The sequence below is a fragment of the Aythya fuligula genome, chromosome 8 (genome assembly GCF_009819795.1).
Source record: "Aythya fuligula isolate bAytFul2 chromosome 8, bAytFul2.pri, whole genome shotgun sequence".
Taxonomy (NCBI): domain Eukaryota; kingdom Metazoa; phylum Chordata; class Aves; order Anseriformes; family Anatidae; genus Aythya; species Aythya fuligula.
The window spans coordinates 22901362-22927408 of record NC_045566.1 but is presented as its reverse complement, the minus strand read 5'-3'; the positions used below and the strand labels follow the sequence as shown (position 1 = coordinate 22927408).

Sequence of the window (26047 nt, the reverse complement as noted above, 5' to 3'; positions counted from 1 at the left end):
TCCCCCTCCCACTTCTCGCAGAAATATTCCGTGTGTTGTCCCTGACAGCAATTAGGTATGAATGGAATTTATTTTGGCAACGAAAGGGGGAGTTCCCAGCCTGAAAGGCAGCTGCTTCTAGGCAAGGATGGCCTCAGTGGGGTGGCCCGGCCGGGGTCTGTGTCGGGGTGCTGGAGGACAGGCACTGGCTGTGAGGGCACTGGGAGATGCTGGGGTTTAGGAGCAGGGAGGAGTTTGAGGGATTGTATCGTGCCCTGGGGAGCTACCTCCCGGTCCAGCCTGGCGTTCCCCAAGCAGCCAGCTCCCTCCTTCCCCCACAAGGCTCCTTGAAGCAGGGACAGCACGGCTGCCCTGTAACCACTGCCATTTATTTCCCCAAGTGCCCGATTTATAGGGCAGTCACAAGGCACCCCGTGGTGCTGCCACCAGCCGGGAGCGTGGGCGCGCAGCCCAGCCACAGCAAGCAAAATCATTCGGGTGAACCCCAACAAAAACAGACCAGGGACACCGCTCGTAGTCCTGAAGACCAGTTTATTCCCTCTATTCCCTCTTCCATAAAAGCTGAAAATAATCAGGTCAGCTTTCAGCAGGAGATGAGAAAGCAGTAAGTGAGAGATTTTTGTTCTGCAGCTCCTCCACCTACGGAGGGGACCCAACGCAGTTGTTAGGGTTAGTGACGGCTGCTCCTAAAGGCACATGGCAGCTTGGAGCACCCTCAGCGACCTGCTGGGAGACAGGAGCCCAGCAGGACGTGCCTCGGGGCCTGGCTGCTGCCACCATCCCGCTCAGGAGCAGCTCAGCGTGAGCCGCGGAGCTGCCACCAGTCTGCTAACCTTCTCCTGGCAGGGCTGATTCAAGGCAAGAAAACACCCGGGGTTGTAGTTTGAGGGGCTGTGGGATAGGACACGAGGGCCGTGGGGTGGTTTAGTATGGGGGCGGGCTGTCAGTGAGTGTCACACGGGGCTGGGGACGTCGGATCCGGGCACGGGCAGCGCTGCCGGCTGCGTCCAGGGCCGCTCACTCGGGCTGCGGGGTGTAGCGCAGGTACTTCTTGCCCGACGGCAGGTCCTTCGTGAAGACTCCTTTTGGGAACAGCTTCTTGGCCTCCTCGTCAGCTAAGGTGGGCACAACCATGACGCTGTCGCCGGGCTGGGGGGGGAAAACGGGAGGCGTGAGAGCAGCAGAGGCGCTGGTGGATGCGGCTGCCCCCCAAAAGCTCAGCCCCAGGCATGTGCCCTGGGAGAGACGCCAGGAACGTGGGTGGTGTGGAAAGGGAGAGCTGCACCCTCTGATCCAACGGGATCCCACAGCCCAACCCTTCCCTGCGGGGAGGAACAGGAATTTGGGCAGTGCTATATCTCCGTGCTGCTTAAGCCTGCAGCTCGTATTGCGGGGCCTCAGCACCTCTCCCTACCCCTCGGTCACCCCCGAGGGGAGCAGGCAGATGTTTCGGTGCACCTCAGCATCCCCTGTCCGTACACGGCCTGGCTGAGCTCTGCTCCCCTCCTCACCTTCCAGTCCACGGGGGTAGCCACCTTCTTGTAAGCTGTCAGCTGCAGGGAGTCCACCACCCTCAGGATCTCGTCGAAGTTCCTCCCGGTGGTGGCCGGGTACAGGATGGAGAGCTTCAGCTTCTTATCCGGGCCGAACACGAACACCTGAGCACAGGGAGGCAGAGTCAGGCTCTGGGGCCAGGCAGAAGGTGTTTGTCCTACTGCATCTGGGAAATTTGTGTCCTGTGTGACTTGGACAGGAGGGGTGGCCATCTCTTAGAGCAAACACCGACTCCCAGGCATGTGGAGCACAGCGTCTGCTCCGGGAGCTCCTCCTCCTAACGCAGCCTTGTTTTGATCCTTGAAATTTCTTCCCCCTGGCCTTTCAACACAGGCACAGAGGGGAGAGGGAAAGTCCAGCAGATCAAGGACTTAATATTCCCTCTCCGTCCGGATGGGCACGAGGACGAGCTGGTGCCAGCAGCATGACGGAGCTGTTGCCAGCAGTTCAGGGCTGCGCCAGCTTCTTCCCGCAGCACAGCTCCTGCTCCCAGCGCCGGGAGGGCAGCCCAGCTCCCCAGAGGGTCCCGTCCACGCGGGTAAGCTGCCCCCACCTCGCTGCCCTGCAGAGGGGGGTCACCGGGCACAGAAAGCTGCCGGGCCGGGCACTCACCACGCGAGCAGTCAGGGGCATGCCGTCCTTGTCCCGCTCGTCAGGGTCCAGCATGCCCAGCTTGACGGCGAGCTCCCGGTTCTTATCAGCAATGATGGGGAAAGGGAGCGTCTCCTCGGGCTGCTCCCCGTTGTAGGCATTGATGTCCTGCGGAGACAAAGCCACTCAGATGCTCGTGCACGGGGGACAGAGGCTGAACCACACCGTGTTCTTTAAGGAACATTTTTTTTTTTTTAACTGTGCTTAAGGAACATTTTGTTTTTTCACCCCGGGGAAAACCATCAGCTCCCACGGATGCTCTCCCTTGTGACCAGTTTGTGAGGCTGCTCCCCGTGCCAGTCCTAACCTTATCTGCTTCTCGCAGGAACTGTCTGCTGCCCATCTCTGAATCCAGTCTGGATTTGGCCAAAACACTGGCGTTATCTCTATAGCTTGCAGTGCCAGCTGCACGCGTTGTGCCGAGCCACAGCAGGGCTGGGAAAAGCCTGCTCAGGGCAGCACGAGCAGAGCAGCTGCCAGCGTGAAAGCAAATTGATTCCAAGGTTTCTGCCCCAGAACAGAGCTGCCTGTTCCTTCTGTCCTCTTTATGCTACAGGGGAACAAACCAGACTCCAGCACGCCGCTGCTTTGCAGGATCAGCTGTGAACATTCAAGCCTCTCTTCCCTGGGTTTTAAGCGTGGAGGAGCAGGCTGGGGCCCTCTGAGGAGGAACGTGGGGAGGGCAGAGTTGGAAATGCTGCCCCAGGCAATGCCCAACGCTGCTCAGAGCCTGCTGTAAGTGAGAGCAGGCAGGCCCTGTGCTGGCACCCCCAGGCTGACGGTGGTGATGTAAGGGGCTGTAACCCTGCCCTGGCTGCTCAGGATGCTGCAAGCAGGTCAAGTGATGCACCCGTGGCAGGATGTTGCCTTTGAAGTGTTTCTCTCCGCTTGCTTTCGCCCCGAGGCCCTGGTGAGTCAGTGGTGTGCTGCAGAAAGGGGCTGTTCATCTGCTGGGCTGCCTGCAGATGGGAGGGGATGGGTTCTGCTCCTGAGCTGCCTCGTGAAAGCAGAGCCGGGAGGCCAGCCCGTCTCTGAAGGCCCTGCGGAGCTGCAGGAGGCCGTGCAGGGAAGTTGGGCGGTGACTCCCATGCACGCCTCTCTCTGGAGTGGGGATGAAGAGAGCTGAGAAGCCCTATGCAAATCTCACGGACTGTAACTCCTGGTAAAACGCACGTAACTTCACGCTGCAGGAAATCTCCATACAAAACGGCTTCATAACCCCCACCCTGTTTTGCAATACAACACACGACTTACTCACTTCCCTACAAACCATCTTTCTTTCCAGAGTCCAAGCCGAAACCAGACAGCATCAGCGCCATTTATCCACCCCGCTCACCCAGGCCAAGGCAGCAGCAATCAAAGAGGGGCCTGAAACCTCCTCTGACAGCCCTATGGCAACCACTCGGGAGCCAACCACCTCTCCACATGCCCCAGATGTGGAGCTGCCGAGGCAGATCCCATCTTTAATCCTGCTGAAGGAGCAGGATTTCCCTTCAGCCAGGTCTCGGAGCAGCAGTGCACAGACCGGGGAGCCAGGAGAGCAGGACTGATCTCTGGCCGAGGCACAGGCTCGTTGTGAGACCTTGAGCAAGCCCCTGGGTCGTGGCTAGGGGGTGGCTGAGAAGAGCCGTGACATCTTTGGCTGGGAAAGCAGAGCTGGGCAAAGTGACACCGCAGCTCTGGCTCCGCTCCGCTCCACAGCCCTGCTCTTTGCTGCCAGGCCAGCTGTCCCGCCCCGCTTATCAACTTTCCAGGCCCTGTCTGCCCACTGAAACTTGGCACCAGAGGAAGCAGAGGTCTCTTTGTCGTTTCACGTGAAATTTCAGCCGTTTTTCCTGCCCATTTGCTCCCCCGGATGAAACGAGCTTCATCCAGAGAGAAAGCCCAGGAACGTGGGGGAATGCTGCACAGAGAGATCCAACTGCCCCAAGTTTTGCTTGTTCCTCACACTCCTAAGACCTAGCGAAGGAAAATGCAGCTTCTAGATCTCAGTCTAGCACTTCACACAGACCACTTTTGTCCAGAGGCACCTGCCACCGAGGCGTGCTATCTCTGGCCAAGCTGCAGGGCTGGGCAGAACATTTACGGCCTCAGCTCCTAACAGCTGCCCTCCCAGTTCAGGGAACTCTCCTCCTGTTCCCACCCAGCTGGGGCCCAGTTGCTGGGCACTGAACAAAACCTGCCCCACCTTTGCTCCCCCTCTGCACCTTTTATTGCTCTCCTGTAGTCTGTGAGATGGGCAATTCCAAACGCAGGCTGCACAAAAGGCCGCAGCCTGCTGTGGATTTATCCCCACCAATCTGATCTTTTGCTCTGGAGGACACTCACAGGTTTTCTTTCAACAGGTGCAGAGGAGAAATTTCCACACCAGAGTCTCTGAGGCCTCTCCCAGCCTGGCAGCAAGCTCCCTGCAGCTCAGGCTGCTGCCCTCTGACTTTCTCTGTGGTTTTCGGGCTGTTTTTCCAAACGTGCTATTCCCACCGGCGCCCTGAAACTGCTCTGCAACTTTTCCTGGTTTTACCTGAGGTTGTGCTGAATCATTTTGGAGCACCAGCAAAGGCAGCTCGTTGCTCACCTCCTGCAGGCTCTCTGGCTATGCTGAGCACCCCACATCCCGCACACCCTCCAGGAAGCTCGCTGCTTCCCTCCCTGGACACAATTTGGTGTTTCCCCCATCTCCCCGCAGAGCCGAGCCTTCCCTTTCAGCGCTGATTTTCATTTGAAAGCCTCCTGGAAATTTAGGGTCTCCGTGGTAGTTAGCAATACCCCTACAGTTTTTCAGAGGGCTCCAACAAACCAGGACACGAGGCTGTGTTATGAACCACAACCCGAACTTTTGGTTGCGTTTAATGGGATCTGCCCGGTGGTTCCAGCACAGAGACCCCACTCACTGCTGTGGGGTTCGTGTGCTGTTTGTCCCCGGCCCCTTCCGAGGTTCAGTGGGCCAGGGCCGTGCACCACCCAGGTACAGAGGTCAGTTTAAGCAACACCACCACTTGGCAGCTCCTGAAACCACTCAGTCCCTAAATAACGCCAGATTGTGCAAATTCTCACCTTTATCGCTCCTTATTTGCATGCGTGCCTCACTCCCGGAAAAACCACGAGCACCTTCCCATTTCCAGAGTGAAGGGAGGCACGTAGCTCACCCGGGGGTTGCCAAACCCTGGTTTTACCCTTCCCAGAGCTTGTTTCACGCCCCGTCACCTGGAGCCAGGCTGCCTGACCCCACACCGCTGTGATTGAGGTTTCCCATCGGTACCTGTCCTGCTCCTTATTTCTGCACCGTGCTTCCTATGCTTTCTAGGGATGGTTTTAGCTCGTGCACGCTCTCCCTCACCGATTTATGTTCAACGTGCCCTTCTACCTCCTGCTTTCTCCCCCCTGCCCGACACCCCCTTTGGCCACCTCCTGCCCCATTGAACCACCCAGGCACCGAGTGCTTGCGCACACCCCATCCTCCCGGAGCCCCGGTCACCCCGCTACCCCCCGGTCACCCCGGTGCCCCCGGTGCCCCCGGTGCCCCCGTACCTTGCTCCAGGCCAGGTGGTCGGGCACGCTGTCGATGGAGAGGGCGATCATCTTCACGTTGCGCTTGCTGAACTCCGCCGCCAGCCTGGCCGCCCGGCCCAGCTCCGTGGTGCAGACGGGCGTGAAGTCCCGCGGGTGGGAGAAGAGGATGCCCCAGCTGCCGGCACAGCGCCACGGGGCCGTGAGGGGTGGGCACCGGGCTCCCCCCGCCCCGCTCCCTCCATCCCTAATCCCAATCCCAATCCCAAACCCGTCCCGGTGCTCACGAGTCGCCCAGGAAGTCGTGGAAGCGGATGCGGCCCTGCGTCGTGTCCGCCTCGAAGTTAGGCGCCTCGTCGCCCAGCAGCAGCCCCGGCATGGCGGCGGCGGCACCGATCCGGATCCCGATCCAAATCCCGATCCCAATCCGGATCCCGCTCCCGATCGCGGTCCCGCTCCCGGTCCCGACCCGAGGCGCTTCGGCTCCGCTCGGCTCCGCTCGGCTGGGCTCGGAGCGGGGGGCGTGGCTTGCGAGCCACGCCCCCTCCCCCTGAGGCGGGCGGGCGGGCGCTGAGGCAGCGCCATGGCGGCCATCGTCAGCGAGCTGGAGGCGGCCAAGAAGAGCCTGAGCGAGGCGCTGGGCGAGAACGTGAAGCAGTGAGTGCGGCCCAGGACCCCCAAAACCCTCCCCATTTAACCCCTTTAACACCCGCCTTGCTGTGCCCGCAGGTACTGGGCCAACCTGAAGCTGTGGTTCAAGCAGAAGATCAGCAAGGAGGAGTTCGACCTGGAGGCCCGCCGGCTGCTCACGCAGGACAACGGTGAGGGAAGGGGCTGGCACCCCCCGCACCCCCCTCATCCATCACCTCTGAGGGGAAAGCGAGAGCCCTGAGGTGTTTGTGCCTGGAGTTTGGGGCCTGGTGGCTGAGCCCCTAAAGGGAATAAGGCAGAACAGCCCCAAATCTGCCTCAGGTGGGTGCCTCACACACGGGTGTGTTACTGATGGGCTGTGTCTGTCCCCACGCAGTGCACTCCCACAACGATTTCCTCCTGGCCATCCTCACCCGCTGCCAGATCTTGGTGTCCGCGCCAGGTGAGTCCCACAGAGCTCCGCCAGAGGTAACCGGGCTGCAGGGTGTTAGCACCTGGGTGTGCTCTGCTTTTCTCAGCCTTAATGTTCGTGTTTTTTTTGTCACAGATCTAAAAAAGCAGCCAGGTAGCGATCCAGGTTTCAGCAGAGACACTTTTATTAAAAAACAAAACAACCCTAACGTGCTGGCTGGCGGCCTGGCCTGCTGTCTGTGGTCGGGTGGTTTGGTTTCTCGGCTGTCTGTCTGTCAGGCTGTGTGCTGAGGGGAGGCGCTGCGCTGTCAGTGCTCTGCCTGGCTTCCTGCCTCCTCTGAGCTCCCTGCTGCCTGTCTGTTCCCCTCCCTCTCGGGGTCAGCATCCGAGGGAGCTGGATTTTCCTGACTGGTCCTGAAATCAAGGATAGATCTGATAGAAAAATGCTTACTGTGAATGCTTACCCCAGTCTTAATTGAGCTGTGGTCAATTAACGCAACCTCTGCAGCCATGCTGTGTAACTTTTTTAGCTCTGTAAGCACTTGGAGTGGCTGTTGTCAGAGCAATAAGCTAATTTTTGTGGCCTTCAAAAGGGCGCTCAGTCTAGAGATCTGATAGGAAGGACAATTGAGCTGCAATTTAAGATGTGAAACTGCCGTGTGGTAAGGGAGGGAGCTCGTAGCAGCTGTGGGTGAGCTAGGATCTGAGAGCAGCTTCTTGAAGTGAGCGAATACCTGTTGGTAGAGTACCTGAGGCAGCTGGAGGAAGAAAAAATAATGTAAAAGTGACAGCTTTTTGACACAGCTGGTCCTCAGCTACACCAGCTGGGCTAATAAAACGCCACTGCCCTCCCACCACCCCCAATGGAAAGAAACAAGCCTTGCTTTGTTTCCTCTCGAGTTCTCAGCACCTTTTCCTGAGGCCCAGGCCCATCCCTTCTGGCTGCCTGCACTTGTGGAATTCGTGAGATGAAAATACCACGAGGCTGAGTCGTGCTGCTCCTTGCTTTGGCCTCACTGCTTGCAGTGGGGTTATAAAATACGGGATGAGAGCACGCTTCCCCTGTGCACACCACCTGAAGTACAGAGTCTAAACTAGGTGGGGACGGGGCAGGGAGAACTGCTGACCCTATTTATGGGTTGGGAACACTTCAGCTGGGTGTGAGGGTGGAGCAGTGCTGCTTCTGGCTGGTGTTTGGTTGTTTTTATGTGTGCTGGGCTGATGTTTGTTCCTTCGTGCGCCTCTGTGGCTAACTGACCTCCGTTGCTTTATCCAGTCACGTAGTCCCATGCAGCCCTTTTGCAGCCGGTCTTTATAGACTTGAAGAGCTCAGACTTGTTACCTGCCTTCTCCAGGCTGCTCAGGAACAGGTTACAAGTGTCTTGCTGCTTTGTGCTGGGGCTCGTCCTCCACAGGCACCTTCCTTATGCTCATTATTGCTTCCTACCTTAATACCTTTAAATTTCAAGGCCCTGCAGGGACTTTTCCTCTTGTCCCTGGACTGCACAGATCTGCGTAGGTCGACTTGAAAAACTGATCGCGTGTGCTCTTAAAAGCTTGCCTCAGCACCCTGCAGGTAACGCTGTGTCCCTTGTAGGGTTTGTGTGGCTCAGCTCAGGGCGATGCAGACTCTTCCAGGAACTTTGGGGCTGCCCGGTGCTGAGACGTCTCAGCCTGGGCCACCGGCAGATGTCCCACGGGTGTTTCGTGGGCCAGCCTGCTGCGTGCTGCTGTACCTGCAAACCCAGGGAGGGGCAGCACAAACAGAACGAGAGATGTTGCACCTGGATTTACTGCTCTCCCCCTAGCTGCCAGTCTGACACTTATTTTTTTTCTGTGCAAGAATGGAGAGGTAACGGGCTCTTATCTGTACCCTGCCTCTTGGTACAAGGTGTTTATGATTTATGGAGACAAGTACAAGCAAGCGTACTTCCCACCTTCATGTGGGAGGGACGAGGGGGGGATAAACATCTTTAAAATACTACCTCGTGTTTAAAAATATAAGTCATGTGGCTCGCGTTTCAGGTTTGTGTGACTCCCATTTGGAACGGGAAACCTTGCAGGAGCTGTTCTGAAGGAGAGAAACGAGTTGAGCCATGCAAACAAGCACACCTGATCCAAATTTTGCCTTATTATTGTTTCCACCTGGGCTTGGTGAGCACTGGGTGACCGTAGCCCTTTGTGGGAACACTTTCCCCTTCCACCTGGCTAGGCTCCTGGTTGTGCGACCTCCAAGTCCCACTTCAGCACCCTGTGGATGTTTGGGACTTGGTGGAGTGGGAGGAAGGTTTGTGGCTGTCTGGATGTGAAGCATGACCCGTTTCTGTCATTTCTGCTCAGCTCCCCCTGAGGATGCAGCAGGATCCTAAGTCTGACTTGTTGGCCTTAAAAGCAGGTGGTGATGTTTCATCCAGCAGCACCCTTTGGGAAGGTTCCCTTAAATACCTGAGTGGCACCCAGCTGTAACAGGGCCGGGAATGTACCTGGAGAGGGAGAGGAACGGCCCAAAACACGCTCTCTAAACCACCAGAAAGCACCTGTAGGTTGGTTTGAGGTTGGCAGTGCCAACCTGAGCGGTGTGGGAGACTGCTTTGCCTCCGTTTTCTGTTCAGAAGGGCTTTTCTGCTTGTCTGTCTTCCCCAAAGAAATTCTGTCGAGGAAACCCAGTCCAAAGCCTTTCCTAACCTCACGTGGACTTGCTCGCTAAGCCCGCCTTGTTGGCTGGGTGAACACAAGCAGGGCCCTGGAGTTAATCTCACTCGAACTGTTACCTCATTTCTTAGCTAAACGTTAACAGAGTAAGGCACAGACAGTTGCAAGCACTCGAGTTAATGATGTAAGGATGTAATTTAATTCATAGCAGTACTGAGCTGACAAAGAGATGGGTTAGAGAACTAGGCCTCTTGCCAGGGTAGCAGCAACCTGTCATTACCCCAGGGTTGCCCCGGGCTGTGCTTGAAGGGCTGCCACTCCTGAGGGATAGCTTCGGCTTGCTCATGGTCCAGAGAGCTGAAAAGGGAGGAGAAGGAAGAAAACGGGAGCGTGAGCTGTAACCACAGGGACGTGCTTGGCACTTGGCCCAGCCCCTGACCTTGCAAGATTAAAAATTAAAAAACAAACAAACACACATTTAAAAAAAAAAAAAAAAAAGAAAATCAAATGAATGGGGGCTGTGAAATGGGGAACACATTTTCTGCCTGCTCTTCTCTCTCGTGGCTTTGTCTTGGTCCTTTCTTCCTGTCCTGGTGCAGCACGTCAGGAAAACCTGACGTAAGCTGCCTCCACTGTCTGGTGCTCTGGGTGCCGAGAAGAGAGACGAGGCAAATCGGAGAAAAACATTCTTATCTGTTCCTTATCTTTGAAGGCTTATCAGCAGTTGTTGGCATGGCTTGCTAACATTAATTTTCCTGCTATCGAGATTAAATAAATAAAAAAAAAAAAAATTGCTAACACCTCTGAAATTTCATGCCTGAGCCAACCCAGCCTTGTCATTTGTGGCCAGGAAAGCATATACCGGGTTTCTTAGAACACTGGAGGGAATTTTTGCTGTCTTCATTTAGTGCTAGTTGGGCTTGTTGATATGAAAAACTAGCAAAGGAGACAAAAAAGATTTTTGCCCTAGGCTCTTTATAATGGGGGCATAGGTAACGGTACGTCACCTGTTTGTTCTGAGTCTGGCCAAGCTTCTGTTACAGGCTGCGAGTCCACTAAGATGCATCTTCCAGGCCTACTGCCAGGGACTGAATTCAGTAGCTGTTTAGTTTAAAACTTACTCGTTTCTTTTTTTTTTAAAACGGCATTTTTAAAGTTTGGCCTCTGCCGTAACCTATTAGCCTGTAGTATGTTGTCAGGCAGAAGGTTATTTGCTGTTTTTGTCTCTCTTTCCCTCTGCCCTCCAGTGGCACAGTTAGCTGAGGATGCTTTGGTATGTGAGGCTGCAAAAGGGCTGCACGAGGCTCCTGGCAAGGAGGAAGGGCTGTGAAGTGGGGTAAGCTCACAAAGTAGAGATTTGTTTTTTGTTGGAAGCTTTAAAATGTCTGTCCTGGACGCACCTAGCCCTCCCTTCCTGCCTGAGGGGTCTGCTCTGCTTGTGGACGAGAGGAGGAGGGGAAAAAACAACTTGTCTCTAAAGGGCAGAACATCTTGTGAGAGCAGAAGCAATATCTTTGGTAGATCCTACAGTGCAAGTCCTGAGACTTCTCTGAAGGGCAGGAGAGATCCTTGATGTGCTTGTCCGTGGCGTTTTCTCACATCCCCTCGTTAGGGTCTCTGGTGCAGTGTTGCAGCGATGAACAGCGACACGAGCTTTGATTTCTGGAGAATGCCTACGTATTGCCCTGCCCTGTAACTGGCTGCTGGCTTTCAGCTCCCTGATAGGCTGTGGGGGAAACTTTGTAGTAACCTTTTTAAATAGAAAATGCCATCCCTATGCATGGGTTGCTTCTAACCTCTTTTTAACAGTTAAAACTTCATAAACTTCATCTGATTCCTCTGCTTTAGCCTGATCCTTAAAGCCCTTTGTCAGGAACTGCTGCCGTGATGCACGTGAAGCGACGCGTGACCGAGGGCTTCCAGTAGCCTCGTTCCCCATAAACTGTGGTGTAATTATATTGACAAATCCCTGATAACAGCAAATAAAACCGGTGCTGTTCTCTGTGCTGAACCCAGAGCCGTGAAGCAGAGGCTGCCTCTGTAGCCACCAGGGGGCTGTCCAGACCCGAGGCTGCGGGGAGCGCTCCTTGGTGGCTCTCAGCGAGCGAACCCGGCCCGGCGCTGTGCTGAGGAGCTGTGCATGGGTGCTGTGAGCCTGGATGTAGGGAAGCAGCCGGGCTGGCCTTTCGGGAGGTGTTTTAGCTGCCCAACAGCACACGGGGCCCTTCTGTTAGGCTTAATTAGCTGGGGTGCTGCTCGCTCTGTCCTGTCCACAGCTGCTTGCACTGTTCACACAGGTGTCGCTGGTTCCTGGCCTCAGCAGCCTTTGCAGTTCTTTCCCCCTCTCCTTTCCCCTTCAGTGTAAGGTGAACAACCGACCTCAACACCTAACTAGTGCCTGAAGCAAAGCTTGCTAAAGTTGAGAAAAAACTGTAAGGGCAGGTGCAGGGGTCAGGTGCTGACCAGAAGCATCCAGCTTGCGGCCAGAGCTGGTGGTGGAGCTCTGGGCAGCCCCGTGCCACCTTCCTGGTGGAGCTCACGGCTCGGTCCTGCAGTGTGGCTTTTCTTGGAGCCTGTGCTCATCTCTCCTTCCACCGTTGGTTTCTGTGGTGTGTGGCCAGAAATTTCTGCTTTAAGTAACAGGTGGTGAGCAAGTCGGGCTGGCAAGGGGCTGATGAAGGAAAGGCTGCCACGAGTGTGCTTCCCAACACACTCCTGACTTTGGGTTGTGGCTGTGGGTTCTGTGTTATGGTGCAGCCAGCGGTGAGGATGTGAGGGATACAGCCCACAGCTGCAGCGAGTGGGGCTGAAAAGGGGCTGCCAAAGGGAGGGGGCGCTTGCCAAAAGAAAACTCTCACAAGAATTACTTCTTCTGGCTTGTGGCTGTTGGACTTGGGTTGAGGCTTAGCTGGGGGCCAAATGTTAAGGCTTTTCTGCACGGGCAGCATTACTCTGGCTCTAAAGCAGTGATGCCTGTCAAGATTTTTTTTCTTCTCATTTTGTAGAAGGTGCTGGATCTCTGCCGTGGCCAGGTGGCTCTGCAACTAAACCTGGAAAGCCCAAAGGAAAGAAGAAGATTTCTTCAGTTCGACAGAAGTTTGATGTAAGTGTCAGTGCTCAGATGGCCTCGGCTGCCTGAAGTGCTGTCAGGTGAGCTGCTCTGCGCAGCGTGTAGGTTTTGTTCCGCCCCGGGATGATGGGAGCACATCACACGTGGTCTGTGCTGCAGGAGCTGGCAGGTAGTGGCTGCTGCCTCTCCTGTGGGAGCCTCTTGGGAGAAAGGGTACAGCGTGGCTGACTTTGTTAGACCTTGGAGAGCCCCTAAATGTCAAAGCTGCACGAGCTTGTTGTATTCCAGAAACCAGCAGAGCGACTAGCTCTGTGGTCACTGCACTAGCACTCGGCCGTGTCTTTCATGCATTCATCTTTCCCCTTCTCTGTAATATCGCCTTCACTTCACGCATCTGCTAAACAGAAGCAAACCTGACTTTGTATTTATTCTCGGGCAGGCTTCCCTGGTGGTCTGAGCCCCCTCCCCAGGGCTCTTTGTGGCCTGAGTGGTTAGGCAATGTGCCTTTGGCGGAATGCTTTGTGTAATCACGAGGAGTTTTCAGTTCTAAGCCAGGTGCCGCGTTCTGGTGGGTGACAGACGAACGCACGAGATCCAGTTTGTTTTGCAGCAGAGGCTCTGTGCACGTGGTGCCCTCACGTGCCTGTTCCGCGCTGCCAGCTCAGTGTGAAGGAGGGTCAGGATGGGGCGCTTGCTCTCGTGGGTGGGTTTGGTTGGGAAGTTGAAATGGCATTCATGTGTTATTTAAAGGTAGAGCGTCTGCCTCCGAGCCAGCTTAGTCAAGTGTCTGACCACATATTGATCCAGGTCAGTTCTCTGACGAGGCAGAAAATTAACCAAGCAAAAAACCCCAAATCAACCGAAAAAAAATCCCAGGTTTTTCTTGCTGACTTACTCAGCTGGACCGGCGTTCCTTGTGGTTAGATGAATGCCAGAGCTGGTGCAGAAGACAAAGCTGCGTAGGTGGGGGTAGGGGAGAAAGGTGGGCACACAAAACCTCTAACAAGTGTGAGACGCTTGCTTGGCTGAGGGAAAGTGCACAGCAGGCTGCTAGACAGTGTGCTTTAGAGACTGGGGCTTCAGAGGGCTGTGAGTCCAGCTGAAGGCTCGTTATATTTAGATGCTGCTAAAATAGTTTGCATTTCTCACAGGAATGACCTGAATTGTGATGGCGGCTCGTGTTACCTCCTTGTTTTAAAACTTCATCGAAGCTTTTCAGTAGCAAGCAGAGGAGAGTTTGATAAGCGAGTTGTGGTACAGTGAAAGTCTCGCAGTTCGGTTTGCTTGAACACCCCGTGTTTCTGCCACGTGTTTATACAAGTGTTCCTGGAGTGTTTGATAGTAAATAGTCAATAAAAGTGCAGGTTAACAAGGCTGTGTCTTGCTAGTGGAGTGCCTGAGTTGTGTGAACACAGAAGTGCCTCGATATTTACTGTCATGACCTTGCTGGGCAGAACAACAGCTATGGGAATGGCCACAAGTTTGTCCCAATTGGCTTCTGGTTTCCCAAACCGCATTCCTCTTAGAGTTGCTTACACTTGGAAGGCTTTTTTTTCCAGGCACGCAGCTTTCCTGTAATGAAAGCTTAAGTCTTCCAAATTACTGTGAGGGAAACCTGCTTTCGCATCACTGGTGGGTGGATTGGTTTTTCACTTTGAGTTAAATGCCACACTGTCCTTTGAATAAAGCAGGCCCCCTTTCCTCGCCTGAAACCAAGATGTGAAAACTCCACTTCGCTGTATGTTCATTGTTTATATGTCAAGCATGCGTTTGTCATGATGCCTCATGGCAGTGTTTATTCCCGAGCCACCCGATCTGTTGCAGAGAGCGGGAAGGCAGGAGTTCTGGGAGCACATGGTGGATGAGTCAGGGTCGTGTAGTTCCCTTGCATTTTTAGGGCTGGGCCAAGCATATGTCTGGGTCCAAAGATCAGTGGCTTCTGTCCGCTGCCTCACTGTCTGCCTGGGGACTGAGACTTCACAGGCACCACCACGAGTACTCAGAGGCACAAGCACAGTGAGGGAATTGTGCTGGAATGCGTAAAGGCTGGGAAATGTGCTACTTTTGGGTATGGATTCAAGTTCTGTGATGTTTTTGTCCCTAAATAACTGACTCAGTTCTCAAAAGTAGCCGTAATCCACGCAAACAGCGGCTGCTCAGCAGCACAGCTCTGCTTAGGGTACTGAAAGCGCACGCGGGGACCAGCGTACAAAATCCAGACCTGAAATTTGGCTGAGCTGTTGCACTTAAATCCTTATTCTCGATTGAAATGTAAGAATCACCCAAGCTCAGGATAACCGTCTTTTGTCTTGGTAGGAAACTACAGTTGCTAAACGATACGGGTGTATTTTTAGCTACTAGCAGAAGGCTTCTGCACAAGAAATGACTAAGTAGCTGAGAACTCCTCGGCATAGAAGGAAGTGACTGAAAGATGTGAAAGTCCACTAACATCATCACTGGCCTGAGCAGTGTGAAGAGATAAAAGGGACAGTGACCGCATTTGAGAACTGCAGGAAAACTAAATGAATGTAGCAGGTGGGAAGTACAGAGCAAACCAGAGTAGGCGACTCGTGGCACAGCTTCTTAGGCTGTAGAATTTCTTGCTGCAGGATGTGGATACCTGAAGTATAGGAGGTTCAGGGCGCTGCGAAACAAGCTCATGGGCTGTTAAATAAAAGGATATCAACACCAGCTTAAATTTCTTCACTCCCAAATCATTGAGAGTTGGAAGACTATCCTGGGGGTGGAAGCAGGGATATCACTTTTCCTGTGATATGTTCTATAGGTGTTGGCTCTCCAGTTGGAGAAGTAATGTTTGGCTAGATGAGCCAAAGGCTCTGACCAAGGCTGTATGTTCTTACGCTCTAATTTTGTGTTCATCCCAGCACCGGTTCCAGCCTCAGAACCCGCTGTCTGGAGCCCAGCAGTTTGTGGCAAAAGATCCTCAGGAGGATGACGACCTGAAGCTGTGTTCCCATACCATGATGCTTCCTACACGTGGCCAGCTGGAAGGAAGGATGATCGTAACTGCTTACGAGCACGGGCTAGACAATGTCACGGAGGAGGCAGTGACAGCAGTCGTTTATGCTGTGGAGGTGAGACGGGGCCGGCCAGCAGTGGTGTTCCCCTTCTGCCAGCAGCAAAAGGCTCTGTGCGCAGTACGGGGTGGCCTCCCTCACTGGAGGGAGGAAACCTACTTCTCCAACTGCCCCGTTGCCTTGGGAGGAGTCAAATCAGAAGCAAAGGGCTTCTGGGTTTGTGCATCTGAGATGTGAAGCCTTGGGTTTGTGCCTGCAGGCATTAATTACAAAGTACTTGTGTATGAAGAACTCAAGTATGCTCAAGTAGCTGGTTTGGTAAGTGCTGCTCCTGTCACGCACAAACAGTGATGGAGTGGCACCATTTTAAAGAGCTGGATAAAGCTACAGATGCACATAACTGGCGTGGAAGCAGCAGACCAGATAGTAGCTGCAGATGAAGTTCTTGGCCTCAGTGGCACATTACCCAACATCTGGTCAGATCCAAGCATTACTTGGAGCTGTTACTCGGAGCTCTGTATGGATGGTCTCTCCAAGTCATGATCCAGAGGTCACCCTGAGTTCCCCGTGTGGGAGTGAGGCCAAATTTGTGAAGTGGCTGACCGTTCGCTCTAGTTTTAGAGCTGGTATTTCAGTGCAAGTAATTGTTTAATGTGAATTGTAAGACCTCTTAACTTGTGAAAGGGATCGGGGCTGGGAATTCCCTAGCATTTAAGAAACCTCCTTGTGACATTTGAAGCTGCGCATCACATTAGTCTGTGAGCTGTACTTTCATACAGTACTCGCATGCAATGCCATGTTCTCTGTGTCCAGCTCTGTCAGGTGGTTGAGAGAGAAATGCTGCGGCCTGTCCGAGTTCCAGATCTCGTTCCCCTCGTGTCTTTACGTCCCTGTGGTCACAGCAGCGCTGCTGCTGTCTTGTCTGTTGGTGTTGTGCTTCTTATAGCCATAACTTGCTCGGATGAACAACCCAGCACGTGTGACCATAATACCACAATGGTTTTTCATTGCAGAACCATCTTAAGGATATCCTGACCTCTGTAATATCCCGGCGGAAAGCCTACCGCCTGAGAGATGGCCACTTCAAATACGCCTTTGGGAGCAATGTTAACCCTCAGCCATATCTGAAGAACAGTGTTGTTGCTTATAACAACTTAATTGAAAGGTAAGGAGTTCTCAGCACGTGGTTAATCTCAAATGTAGTTTGCTGAAGTTACTCTGTTTGGTTTCTCTTACTTAATGGAATCTGTTAATAATGGTGTTCAGCTTTCACGCACAATGAAAGTAGCAGGGCTGTGCTGCTGAACAGGGAGGAAGGATGTGGGGATTTTTCAGCAGCAAAGTTGAGGGCAGTGGTAGGTCTCTCCTCCTTGTCTGTGCCCATCTTACTGGCTTGTCAAGGCGACCCTTTGCCTTCTGAGTATTCTTATTAATTATTGCTTGTAGTGAGCGGTACAGGAGCGAGTTCTCGGGACAACTGCCCGTGGGCAGAAGAGCCCAGCCTTTGTTGGGACACCACCATTGTGCCATGAGATGTAGATGAGGACCTGTGTCCAAATGTATAAATGTATTAACGATTCCTTTGCAGGGCTTTCTGGTCACTAGAGCTCCGGAGTCATCTTGGTTTCCAAAGTGTTGAACAGCTCGTGCTGTGTCTGGCAGTGTGTGTGTACACGAAGTTGTGTTTGTCTATGGCAAAGCTTCTAGCAGTTGACAGGAGGTCGTGGGTGTTTTAAAATTTGGTTATAGCACTATAAATGCAGTCTAGTCCAAACAACTCTGCCTTCCAGCTATGCTCTTTCAGTTTAATGTTTTGAGTGCCATCAAGTCTTAGACTGGGTGGAAACTCTTGGTTGTGAATAACAAAAGCTACCAAATGGCAATTAGTTATAAAGCAGGTCTGAAGTATGCTGAGGATCAGTTTCCATTGTTTTTTATTAAACTGGAATTTCACAGGTTTTAATTACAGATAATAGAATTTCATATACACAAGGGCTAAATCAGCAAGTACAGAAAAACAGCAGGAGCTTGACCCAGCATTTGGGTTTCTTCCCAAACTAGTGCTGTTCCCTTGACTGAAAGGCTTTCCTGCCTGCTCTCTGTACAGCCCTCCAACCTCTGTGACACCTTCTGCTGGTCAGAGTCTAGCTCCGCAGCCCCCACCTGATGATGCTGAGCAGCAGGCAGCGCTACTCCTGGCATGCTCTGGGGACACCTTGCCAGCATCCCTCCCTCCTGTGAACATGTATGACCTTTTTGAGGCATTACAGGTAAGCTCTTCACCCTACACTGTCCTGTGTACCACCCACCACTCAATTTTAGTTTACATGCATGGAGAGGGATTTGATTTCATCTCCTCCTGTCTGTTTGCTTCTGTCCCTCACAAATTTACAATTATTTGGCTTTGTCTTGCTCCTGCTAGTAGGGAGCAGCTGACAGTCAACTTGTGGTCTCAGGCCTGTTCTGCCCCCCTAGATCAGAGAGGGCTGCTGAGGAAATCCCTGTCTCTACATAAGAACTCTTCCTCTGCAGCAAGACTGCAGCGATCGTATCAGAACTGAGTTAGACTGAGGTTTTGATAGGAGTGCCCTGAATGACTTGTCTGGCACGTCCCTTTTTCCTCTTCATCTTCTGCCTGGGTGCTTAGAGGAATACTGGGGTCCTGGCACGCAGGCTGCTGCGGTGACCACCCCGACGCTGTGGAGGTGTCTGAGGTGGGCTGGATGCATCTTCCCCTGGAGACGCCTGGCTGTGGGCCCCTCTCTTTTGCATTCAGGCTAATTAGAATGTCTAAAGCTAGCTCTGAGAAATTCCACCCCCTCTGTCCCTCCTTGATCTCTGCTGTTGTGAAAAGGCCTGGAGATTTTTATCTCAAGGCTGTGGAGGCAGAGTGTTCATAATACGTGCTGTAGTCAAGCGTTTGTGCTGTGTTTGGTCAGACAAAATGTTTTTTTTTATGGTTTTGGATCAAAATAATGACTTCCTTAGAAAGTGGTGTAACAGGCAGCAGTTCTGTGCTGGCTGGTGTGCCAGTGCTGACAACTTGGAGCTCTCCTTGTGCTCCTGCCCTGCAGGGCTGGCTCTGCTCATCCTGTCAGACACAGGTTCTCCATGGGGAAACGAGCATGAAACGTGTTTTTGACCTTACCTCTAGGTACACAAAGAAGTTATTCCAGCACACACTGTCTACGCCCTAAACATTGAGAGAATTGTCATGAAACTCTGGCATCCAAACCATGAGGAGCTGCAGCAGGATAAAATCCATCGCCAGCGCCTGGCAGCAAAGGAGGGCCTCCTGCTCTGCTAGAGCCACGGAGCCAAGCTCAGGTGGCTCCAGTGCTGCTCCTTGGATTGACACTGGGCTGCTTCTGACAAACCTGTGTCGGCATTTCGAGGAAGATGTAAGTTATGAGTCAGCTTTTCCTATGGAAATATTACGGAGTTGTGGTGCACTTTCTCTGCTTCCCAAGAGTCGTGTGCCATGGAGTGCTTGCAGCAATCCCACTGAATTGGAAAGGAGGAACAAGAGACTTGTTTGCAAAGACTTTTTTTTTTTAATATAAAGAAAAATAAACATGAGGGTGAAAAGAGTTGGTGTTAAAGGAGGTGTGTGTGTGTTCTTTGGGAGCATGACGTACCTGTCTCCTCACCTTCCCTTCTGAGCTCTGTCTCCAGGAGCCCAGTCTGACTTCTGTTGCAGCTGGTGGGATCTGTTCCATTCAAGTGGGAACAGGGCGGGCTGTTGGGAACCGAAGGTGGGAATAGTGTAAGGTGACATTAGCTCTCTTATACCGGGGGACTTCTGATTAGAAACTCCACATAAACAGGGTGAAAAGGGAAAGTCTTCTCTGGTCTGTCTCGTAGAACTGTTCTGCATCACAAAACATGAAAGGTGCACGCTGGCTGTTCCGGGGATCTCACCAGTTATCAAATATGCAGTAAAACCAAGGTTGTGAGTAATGCTTCTCCTGTCAGTCTAGTCCTTGTCCCGTCCCTGTCCTGGAGTAGTGGTGTTCAAATGTTTTAAGAGTTCTCTGGACCTGTGACAAGAGGTGTTCCCTGTCTGTCAGGACAGCTGATGATTTAGCCACCCCAGCAAGGGGTGATCATCCTGAGGTGGGACAGCAATTTCACTCTTAATTTTGCTGGGGAGCAGGTCAGATCAGCACGTAGAAGAGGAAATTCACCTGTGGTGTTTCAGGTGCATCACCATCTTCCTGAGTCAGCTGGGTGCTCCTCAGATGCTGAAGGGAACAGGCTTCTTAAGACATGTTAAGCATTTTCACATTACAAATTAATTTGTTACCTGTCTTAACCACAGCTATGCAGGTACCTTGGATGCCTTGGTTCTTTGTCCCTGTTGTGCCGTTCAGACAGTGGAACTGATGCTGCTTCCTCTGGAAGATTATGAAAGGAAGCTTGTGATTGCCTCCACTCCCTTCTTATTTTCCCCTGGGAAGTATTTGGATGGGAGAGCTGTAATCTTTCCCTTTTCCTATGCAGTTTTTCTTTACTGCAACCCTGAGAACTGAGGAGCGTGCCTGCCCCTGACGTTTCTTCTCAGTTATCCTTTTATAATTTTTTCATGACCCATGTGACTTTTTGTTGGGCCAGGGTTGCCAGGAGCTGTGCAGCTGTTGCTGCGTTGTTTCGAGGGATTTGCTGTGGAGCTCGGCACAGCCTTTTGCTCTGCCTACACAGATATCAGTGGCTCCTGTCGTGAGAAGACCACTTGAGGACTATGGAAGCTGGGAAAGGCAACAGCAAAGAACCACAGCAGGGCCTGGCAGGATGAGAGCAGCTGTATACTCAGGTCACTTTTCTTGAGTTATGGCTGTGTGGAGTTAAGCAAGAGGGTAACGGGAGGGTGGAGAATGAAGGCTTCTTCTGCCCCCCTGCTCCCAACTGCTATTTTTTATTTAAGGGCTCAATCTGAATTGCTATATATGCTCATCTTAAAAGTTGACCCCAGTGGCTTTTACATGACAGTTCTTGAAAGCAACATTGAACCTAAATAACTGTATATGGCAAGATCAGCAAGTCACCCAAAGTATGGACTCCGAGGTGTGGGAGGGGGATTTCCCAGATAATTGTTATGTTTCTGGTGTAAAATGAAAGCGTTCAGTTTGTTTGCTAGAAACTTTGGGGCAGCTCTGAGGATTTCAGATGTGAAGGAAGCACGCAGCCTCTGACAGTATCACAAGTGAGTTCTGAAACACAACACTGGGTATGGCACAAGCAGTGCCGCTCTTCTGTTGCTGTGTGCTAGGAGGAAAGCTCCGCAGACGGAGCCTCTCGTTCTGAAGAGCTGAGCCATCAATTCCACACTGAAGAAAGTGGGTTAACCAGGACACCTACTGCACAGCAGAGGCTTGAATAAGGAAATCCTGTCAGCCCCATTTCAGGTGGGAAGGCTGAGAGGCTCATGTTCTCAATGCACTTTCCCATAAAATGTGAGAAGCGGTGCTTTGTAGGCTTCTGGGGCAATACAGGTGGAAGGGACACCTGGGGGTTGTTTTTGTTCACCTGCTGCTGAAATAAAGGGCTAACCTCAAAATTAGAGCTCCTGTCTCCAGATGTGCACAAAAGCGTGGTACTTCTGTCCCATGGTGTTGGAACACGCAGTGGCTGTGCTCACAGTGAAGGTTTTCATTGCATCTCACCAGAACGTCACATTGTTCCTGTGCCTGCTGCCTTCCAGCTCTTCCTGTGCTCTCCTTGTAGCTCCCCGTCAGAGCATTGCAGGTGGCAGTGCGATCTCCCTTCTGCCTTCTCTCCAGGCTGAACAAACCTCTTGCTCTCAGCTTCTCCTAAGCTGTGTGCTCTAGCCCAGACCATCTTGATAGCCTCCACTGAACGTACTCTAATATTGGAAAATTACAGCCTGCATTTTTATAATCCAGTAGGAAGAGTGCAATGTACTGGAAGTTGCCACTCAAGAACTGCTGACAGATTTTCAGATTTGCAGTAGAAAGCTCTCAGGTGCCACATGAAGAAGGGAAGGAGCTGGGGCTGGTGGAGCTTGAGAGGTTCACCTGGTTCCATTCATGTTACGAGCTTTGCGTAAGGATGGCCGTCTGATCTCAGGATGTGGCCCATGCCCCTGGGAGAACAATGCAGAAAGGAAATCTTTCTTTTCCAGACAGTTCAGGCTGCCAGACCTGCCTGAAGCCTGACCTTGGGTCAGCTTGGTGCTGAGGAGGAACCTAGAAACGTGAACGTGTCCCTCTGCAACACCCTAAATAGTTAAACCGTGTTGCTCATGAGATGTGCAACCAGGGAAGATGCTTGTTGTTGGTTCAGAGCAGAAACATGAAGCATGACACTTGCTATCAAACACACACCACATTGCCTTTCCCTTAGCCTCTCACAGCACAGCCCTTCCCCTCTTCTCATGCAGCTGAGGGCTCTCAGTTGTTGCCCAAGCTTTGAGAGAATCCCCTGGCTATGCAAAGCTGGGCTTGGGCCTGATGCAAAGAGGAACTCCTCTGAGGGACAGAAACGCTGCCAGCAGTGCCTAAAAATGCAGATCCTGGTTTCTCAGTAGAGAAAACTTTAATGGCTTCCTACCACCTTCCTTGTGCTTGGGCATGCTTGGGAGACATCTGGCAAAGGGAAAAAGGAGGAAATGAGACTGCTGGCATTTCTAAGAAACTGTGTGCTGTGAATGCCCAGAGCCCCAAAATAGGGTTGCAGAAATGCTCTGCTGTCCAGCCAACCCAGTAACGAAGGGAAACCTCGTTTTATGCTCTGGGTGTGGAAGGAAGTGTGTGACCGACTGCTGCAGATGGACGTCTTCAAAGAAAGCCTCTGCAAAGGAGGGGCTGTCTTTCTGCAGCTGCTTTCTCAGAACTGGAGAGGGGTGGTGGTGCCACCCTGGCAGGGATTTGGGAGCGGTGACAGGTGTGTCTTAAAATGATGTGCAGAAGGATTTGCAGGTAGTGCAGTAGCAGAAGGATGACAAAGCTTTCTTCCCAGCAGGAGGCATGGTGCCTGCTGCTAGAAGATGCCTTCAGCACCTTCAGCAGCATGATTTCAACTGGTTCCTGAAGGGAAATCACTTCTGAGAGCCAAAGGGTTTGTTGTGGCATTGTCTTTCTTCATTGGTGTGGTTGCTGGTGTGGTGTGGTTGGCAGGAGGAGAGTTCACCAGCCTGCCTCAGTTGCTGCAGCAAAAACCTTCAGGTGTAGCTGTGGCTGTAGCCTAAAAACATGTTCTGTCCTTCCCCTGGTGTTGAAGGTACGCAGGTAGAAAGACACATTAAATACGATATAGAAACATAAGAGTAGTTTGGGTTGGAAGGGACCTTAAAGACCATTCAGTTCCACCCCGCTGCTGTGGGCAGGGACACCTCCCACCAGACCAGGTTGCCCAAAGCCCCATCCAGACTGGCCTTGAACACCTTGAGGGATGGGGCACTCACAGCTTCCCTGGGCAGCCTGTGCCAGGGCCTCACCACCCTCACGGATATAAGGAAGAAGTTCTTTACTAATCTAAATCTGTCGTTTTTTAATCTAGAACCATTATTCCTTGTATTTGCTACATGCCCTGACAAAGAGCTCCCCCAACTTCCCTGCAGTCCCACCTTCAGGTGCTGGATGGCTGCTGTAAGCTCTCCCTGGAGCCTTCTTTTCTCCAGGTTAAAGTTCAACCTTTGATTGTGGTCAGTCAAATTATTTGATTATGGTCAGAGGTCCCAATCAGATGGCTGAGTTCCCCCTCCCTTTTTTATATACTCATGAAAGGCTGAGGCAGCATCGAGTTACACGTATTTCCCATCCACTTATAAGAATATTTTTTTCACTGAGAAATACCTCATCCAAGTGAAGTTCTCTTTTTACAGAACTTTAGATTCATTTCTTGCCAGGAAATGAGTTTTTGTCTCTAGATAGCATCTGGCTGCTGGGGTTTTCATGCTCACAGGTTATCCTCAGCCTGAGGATGCTCATGTGAAGCCTTGGAGGCTTGGATTTGTTCTGCCTGGGGGCAGTTTCAGTAAAAGGGCCGTGTGTTTGAGCGGTACGAGCTGCTCCTGGGTCTCGTTGGAGCACTGACCTTCTTGCAATAGCAGGGGGGGTACAGCATGCAGCAGGAAATGGAAACCATCGCTGCGGTGTCTGCCCTGTGCCCAGCCCTCGCCCTTGCTGCTGGGGCTGGAGGAGGGCTGAGAGCTGGCTGGGAGGATGCTCGGTGGCTCGCGCCGCTCCCTCGCTGCGGTGCCGCTTGGCGCCAGCCGAAATCATCACTGAAGGTGGCAAGTATCAGTTTAATAACCGCCTTGATGGTATGGGTTGTAAAGGCTGGTTATCATTAAAAAGAAAAAAAAAGTATTGTTTCCATTTGAATTTCTGAAACCAGTTTCCCGTTGGTGGGTTTTGCTATGTCTTTGTTCAATTTAAATGCGCCCGGAATCAGATAGCTGTTTCTGTGCAATGACACGCCACTTCTGAAACTCCACTTTGATAAGAAGAAAGAGAAGGAGCTGGGGCTGCTTTCATCTCGCAGGAAGGGCTGCTGGCCTTGCCACGGAGCAGCCTGTAGCCTCCTTCAGCCCTCTGGCAGTCTTTAGCCCTCATTCTGGCACGCAGCAGCCTTGTGCAAGTCCTGGGGCTGTGGCCCCTTCCCTCATCCTTCCAAATTCCTCCAGCCCTTGCTGCCTTGAGCCTGGCTGAGCAGTCTTCCCCAGCACATCTCAGAACTGTCATCCTGCTATAGGTGATGGTAGAAAAGCCTGGTTTAGGGCTTCCTGTTTGCCTGCTGGACTGCAGCAGTACAATTTGGGGAGCAGTCTCCCAGACAAATTGATTTATAGCTCAGGAGCTCCAGCCTGGGCTTGGCAGAGCCATCCCTGGGTGTTGTTCTGTAAGAGTTTGGCCCCAAGCCCTGCTGTGAACTACAGACCTGCTTCTCAGATATTTTTATTTTGTTATTAAACGATATGAAATGCTGATGATAGCGGATACTCCTGCGTTGCTCTAGGGAAAAGCAAAATTTCAGACATTTTCCACTGAAACTTTCATTTCTCACTAAAATGCTATTTTCCCATCAGAAAGAAATCACAAGGCAGATCAGCCTGCTTTGTTTTTACCTCAGCTCTCACCTTCTCCAAAATACTCACCAGAAGACTGCTCCAAGTTTGGTTTTGTGTTTTTATTGGTTTTATTGTTTTTATTGGCTGTTCTCTTAAAGCTCTGTAGGAAATTAAGCTGAGTAACGCTCGCCTCCATCCTCATCCAGTCGTAACACGAGGGGTTAGGGTTTTGGCTTTAGTGGGCTATCCTGTGATGGAGGTGGCTCTGTGTGACTCCCTCCAGCCTGAGCTGGACTCTTTGGCTTTCCATGGGGCTTGTGAGCACCCAGGGAGGGCGGCTGCCTTGTGTGGCCACTGCAGGCAGCAGACACCACAAAGCCTGGCAGCCCTCATCCTGCCAGCACTGTCCCGGTACTGCTCCCTTCCCTGCCCTACGTGTACAGGGTGAGGAGGTGCCGCTCGCTGCTCGTCCCCACACCCCCACACCCGGCTGAGCCGTGTGTCCCGGGGCTGTTCATGCACTGGCTGTGTTATCCCTCCACTTCAGCTTTCTCAGTTTCACTCCCGCCTGCTGCGAAAGCCAGCGCCGCTGACGCATTCAAATAGAGCTTGTGCTGTACCCGGGTGGAGGCATCCTGTTTCCAAAACAGCTGGTGCAGCCCTGCTGTCTTCAGCATCCATCTTCCCGAAGAAAAATGGTGGTGTGCTTGAGAAGCAGAGCAGAAAGGAAGTGAGCACATCCTTTCCTTTTTTTAAAAAAGTACTGCAAAAGCGTCAGTCTGGGAAATAGAGAGGGAGGAATGGTGGAATGTGCTCCCACAGACCCAAGATGATTTGGGGCACTGTTGGCATCGCCCCGCAGTACAGCTGTGTGCAGGGAGCAGCGTGTGGCTGTGCTGCAGCTCCTGCGGTTTCCTGACTCCGTGCCAGCAGGAGGGGGATGGCTGGGAGCGCTTCAACCCCTGGTACAGCACTCATGCCTTTTCCTGAAGCTGCCCACGAAAACACAGCGTGCGGGGCTTGGTTTATGTTTTGCCAGCTGAGCTTTTGGGCTAAAACCTAAATCACAGCGTGGCAGGCGCTGGGTGGGACGAGGCAGTGCGGTGGAAGTTGCTGCACACCCCATGGCACACGGAGTACATGCCCGTGCACCCCGGGCCCAGCTGCACCCTTTGGCCTCGCATGTTCCCTGTGGTTTCATGGGCTCCAGCTCCCCTCGCCCCACTTGGCCGGTGATGGGTGCGATTTGCATTATTTGAGTCTTTGGGACGCCCACGGGTGGAAAAAACAAAGGAGGCAAAGACAAACACCCGTGTGCACGCAGGCCTGCGTGTATACACAGCCCTGCTCCCCCTTCCAGCCGCTGCCACTCACCGGATGGCGATGCCAAGCGCTCACTCCGGGTGCTGCCGCGCTGAAGGCGCTGCGTTTCGCAGGCTTTTGCTCACCTGGGGTTGCCCTACAGTGGGGTTGGTGTCAGGG

General features: G+C 52.6%; 2 protein-coding genes across 2 annotated transcripts; one reads left to right on the top strand and one right to left on the bottom strand.

The window, feature by feature from the left end:
- Nucleotides 1-511: 511 nt before the first annotated feature.
- PRDX6 (peroxiredoxin 6) lies at nt 512-6223 on the bottom strand. The gene is made up of 5 exons (XM_032192175.1): nt 6000-6223; nt 5734-5890; nt 2167-2313; nt 1512-1658; nt 512-1149 (listed from the first exon to the last, which is right to left on the bottom strand). The coding sequence occupies exons 1-5, from the start codon at nt 6089-6091 to the stop codon at nt 1018-1020; spliced, it is 675 nt and encodes a 224-aa protein (XP_032048066.1). The 5' UTR covers nt 6092-6223; the 3' UTR covers nt 512-1017.
- A 72-nt stretch (nt 6224-6295) lies between these two features.
- TADA1 (transcriptional adaptor 1) lies at nt 6296-19130 on the top strand. Its single transcript, XM_032191807.1, has 8 exons — nt 6296-6369; nt 6442-6533; nt 6740-6805; nt 12432-12529; nt 15382-15591; nt 16548-16699; nt 17642-17804; nt 18689-19130. The coding sequence occupies exons 1-8, from the start codon at nt 6296-6298 to the stop codon at nt 18839-18841; spliced, it is 1008 nt and encodes a 335-aa protein (XP_032047698.1). The 3' UTR covers nt 18842-19130.
- The last annotated feature ends 6917 nt before the right edge of the window (nt 19131-26047 follow it).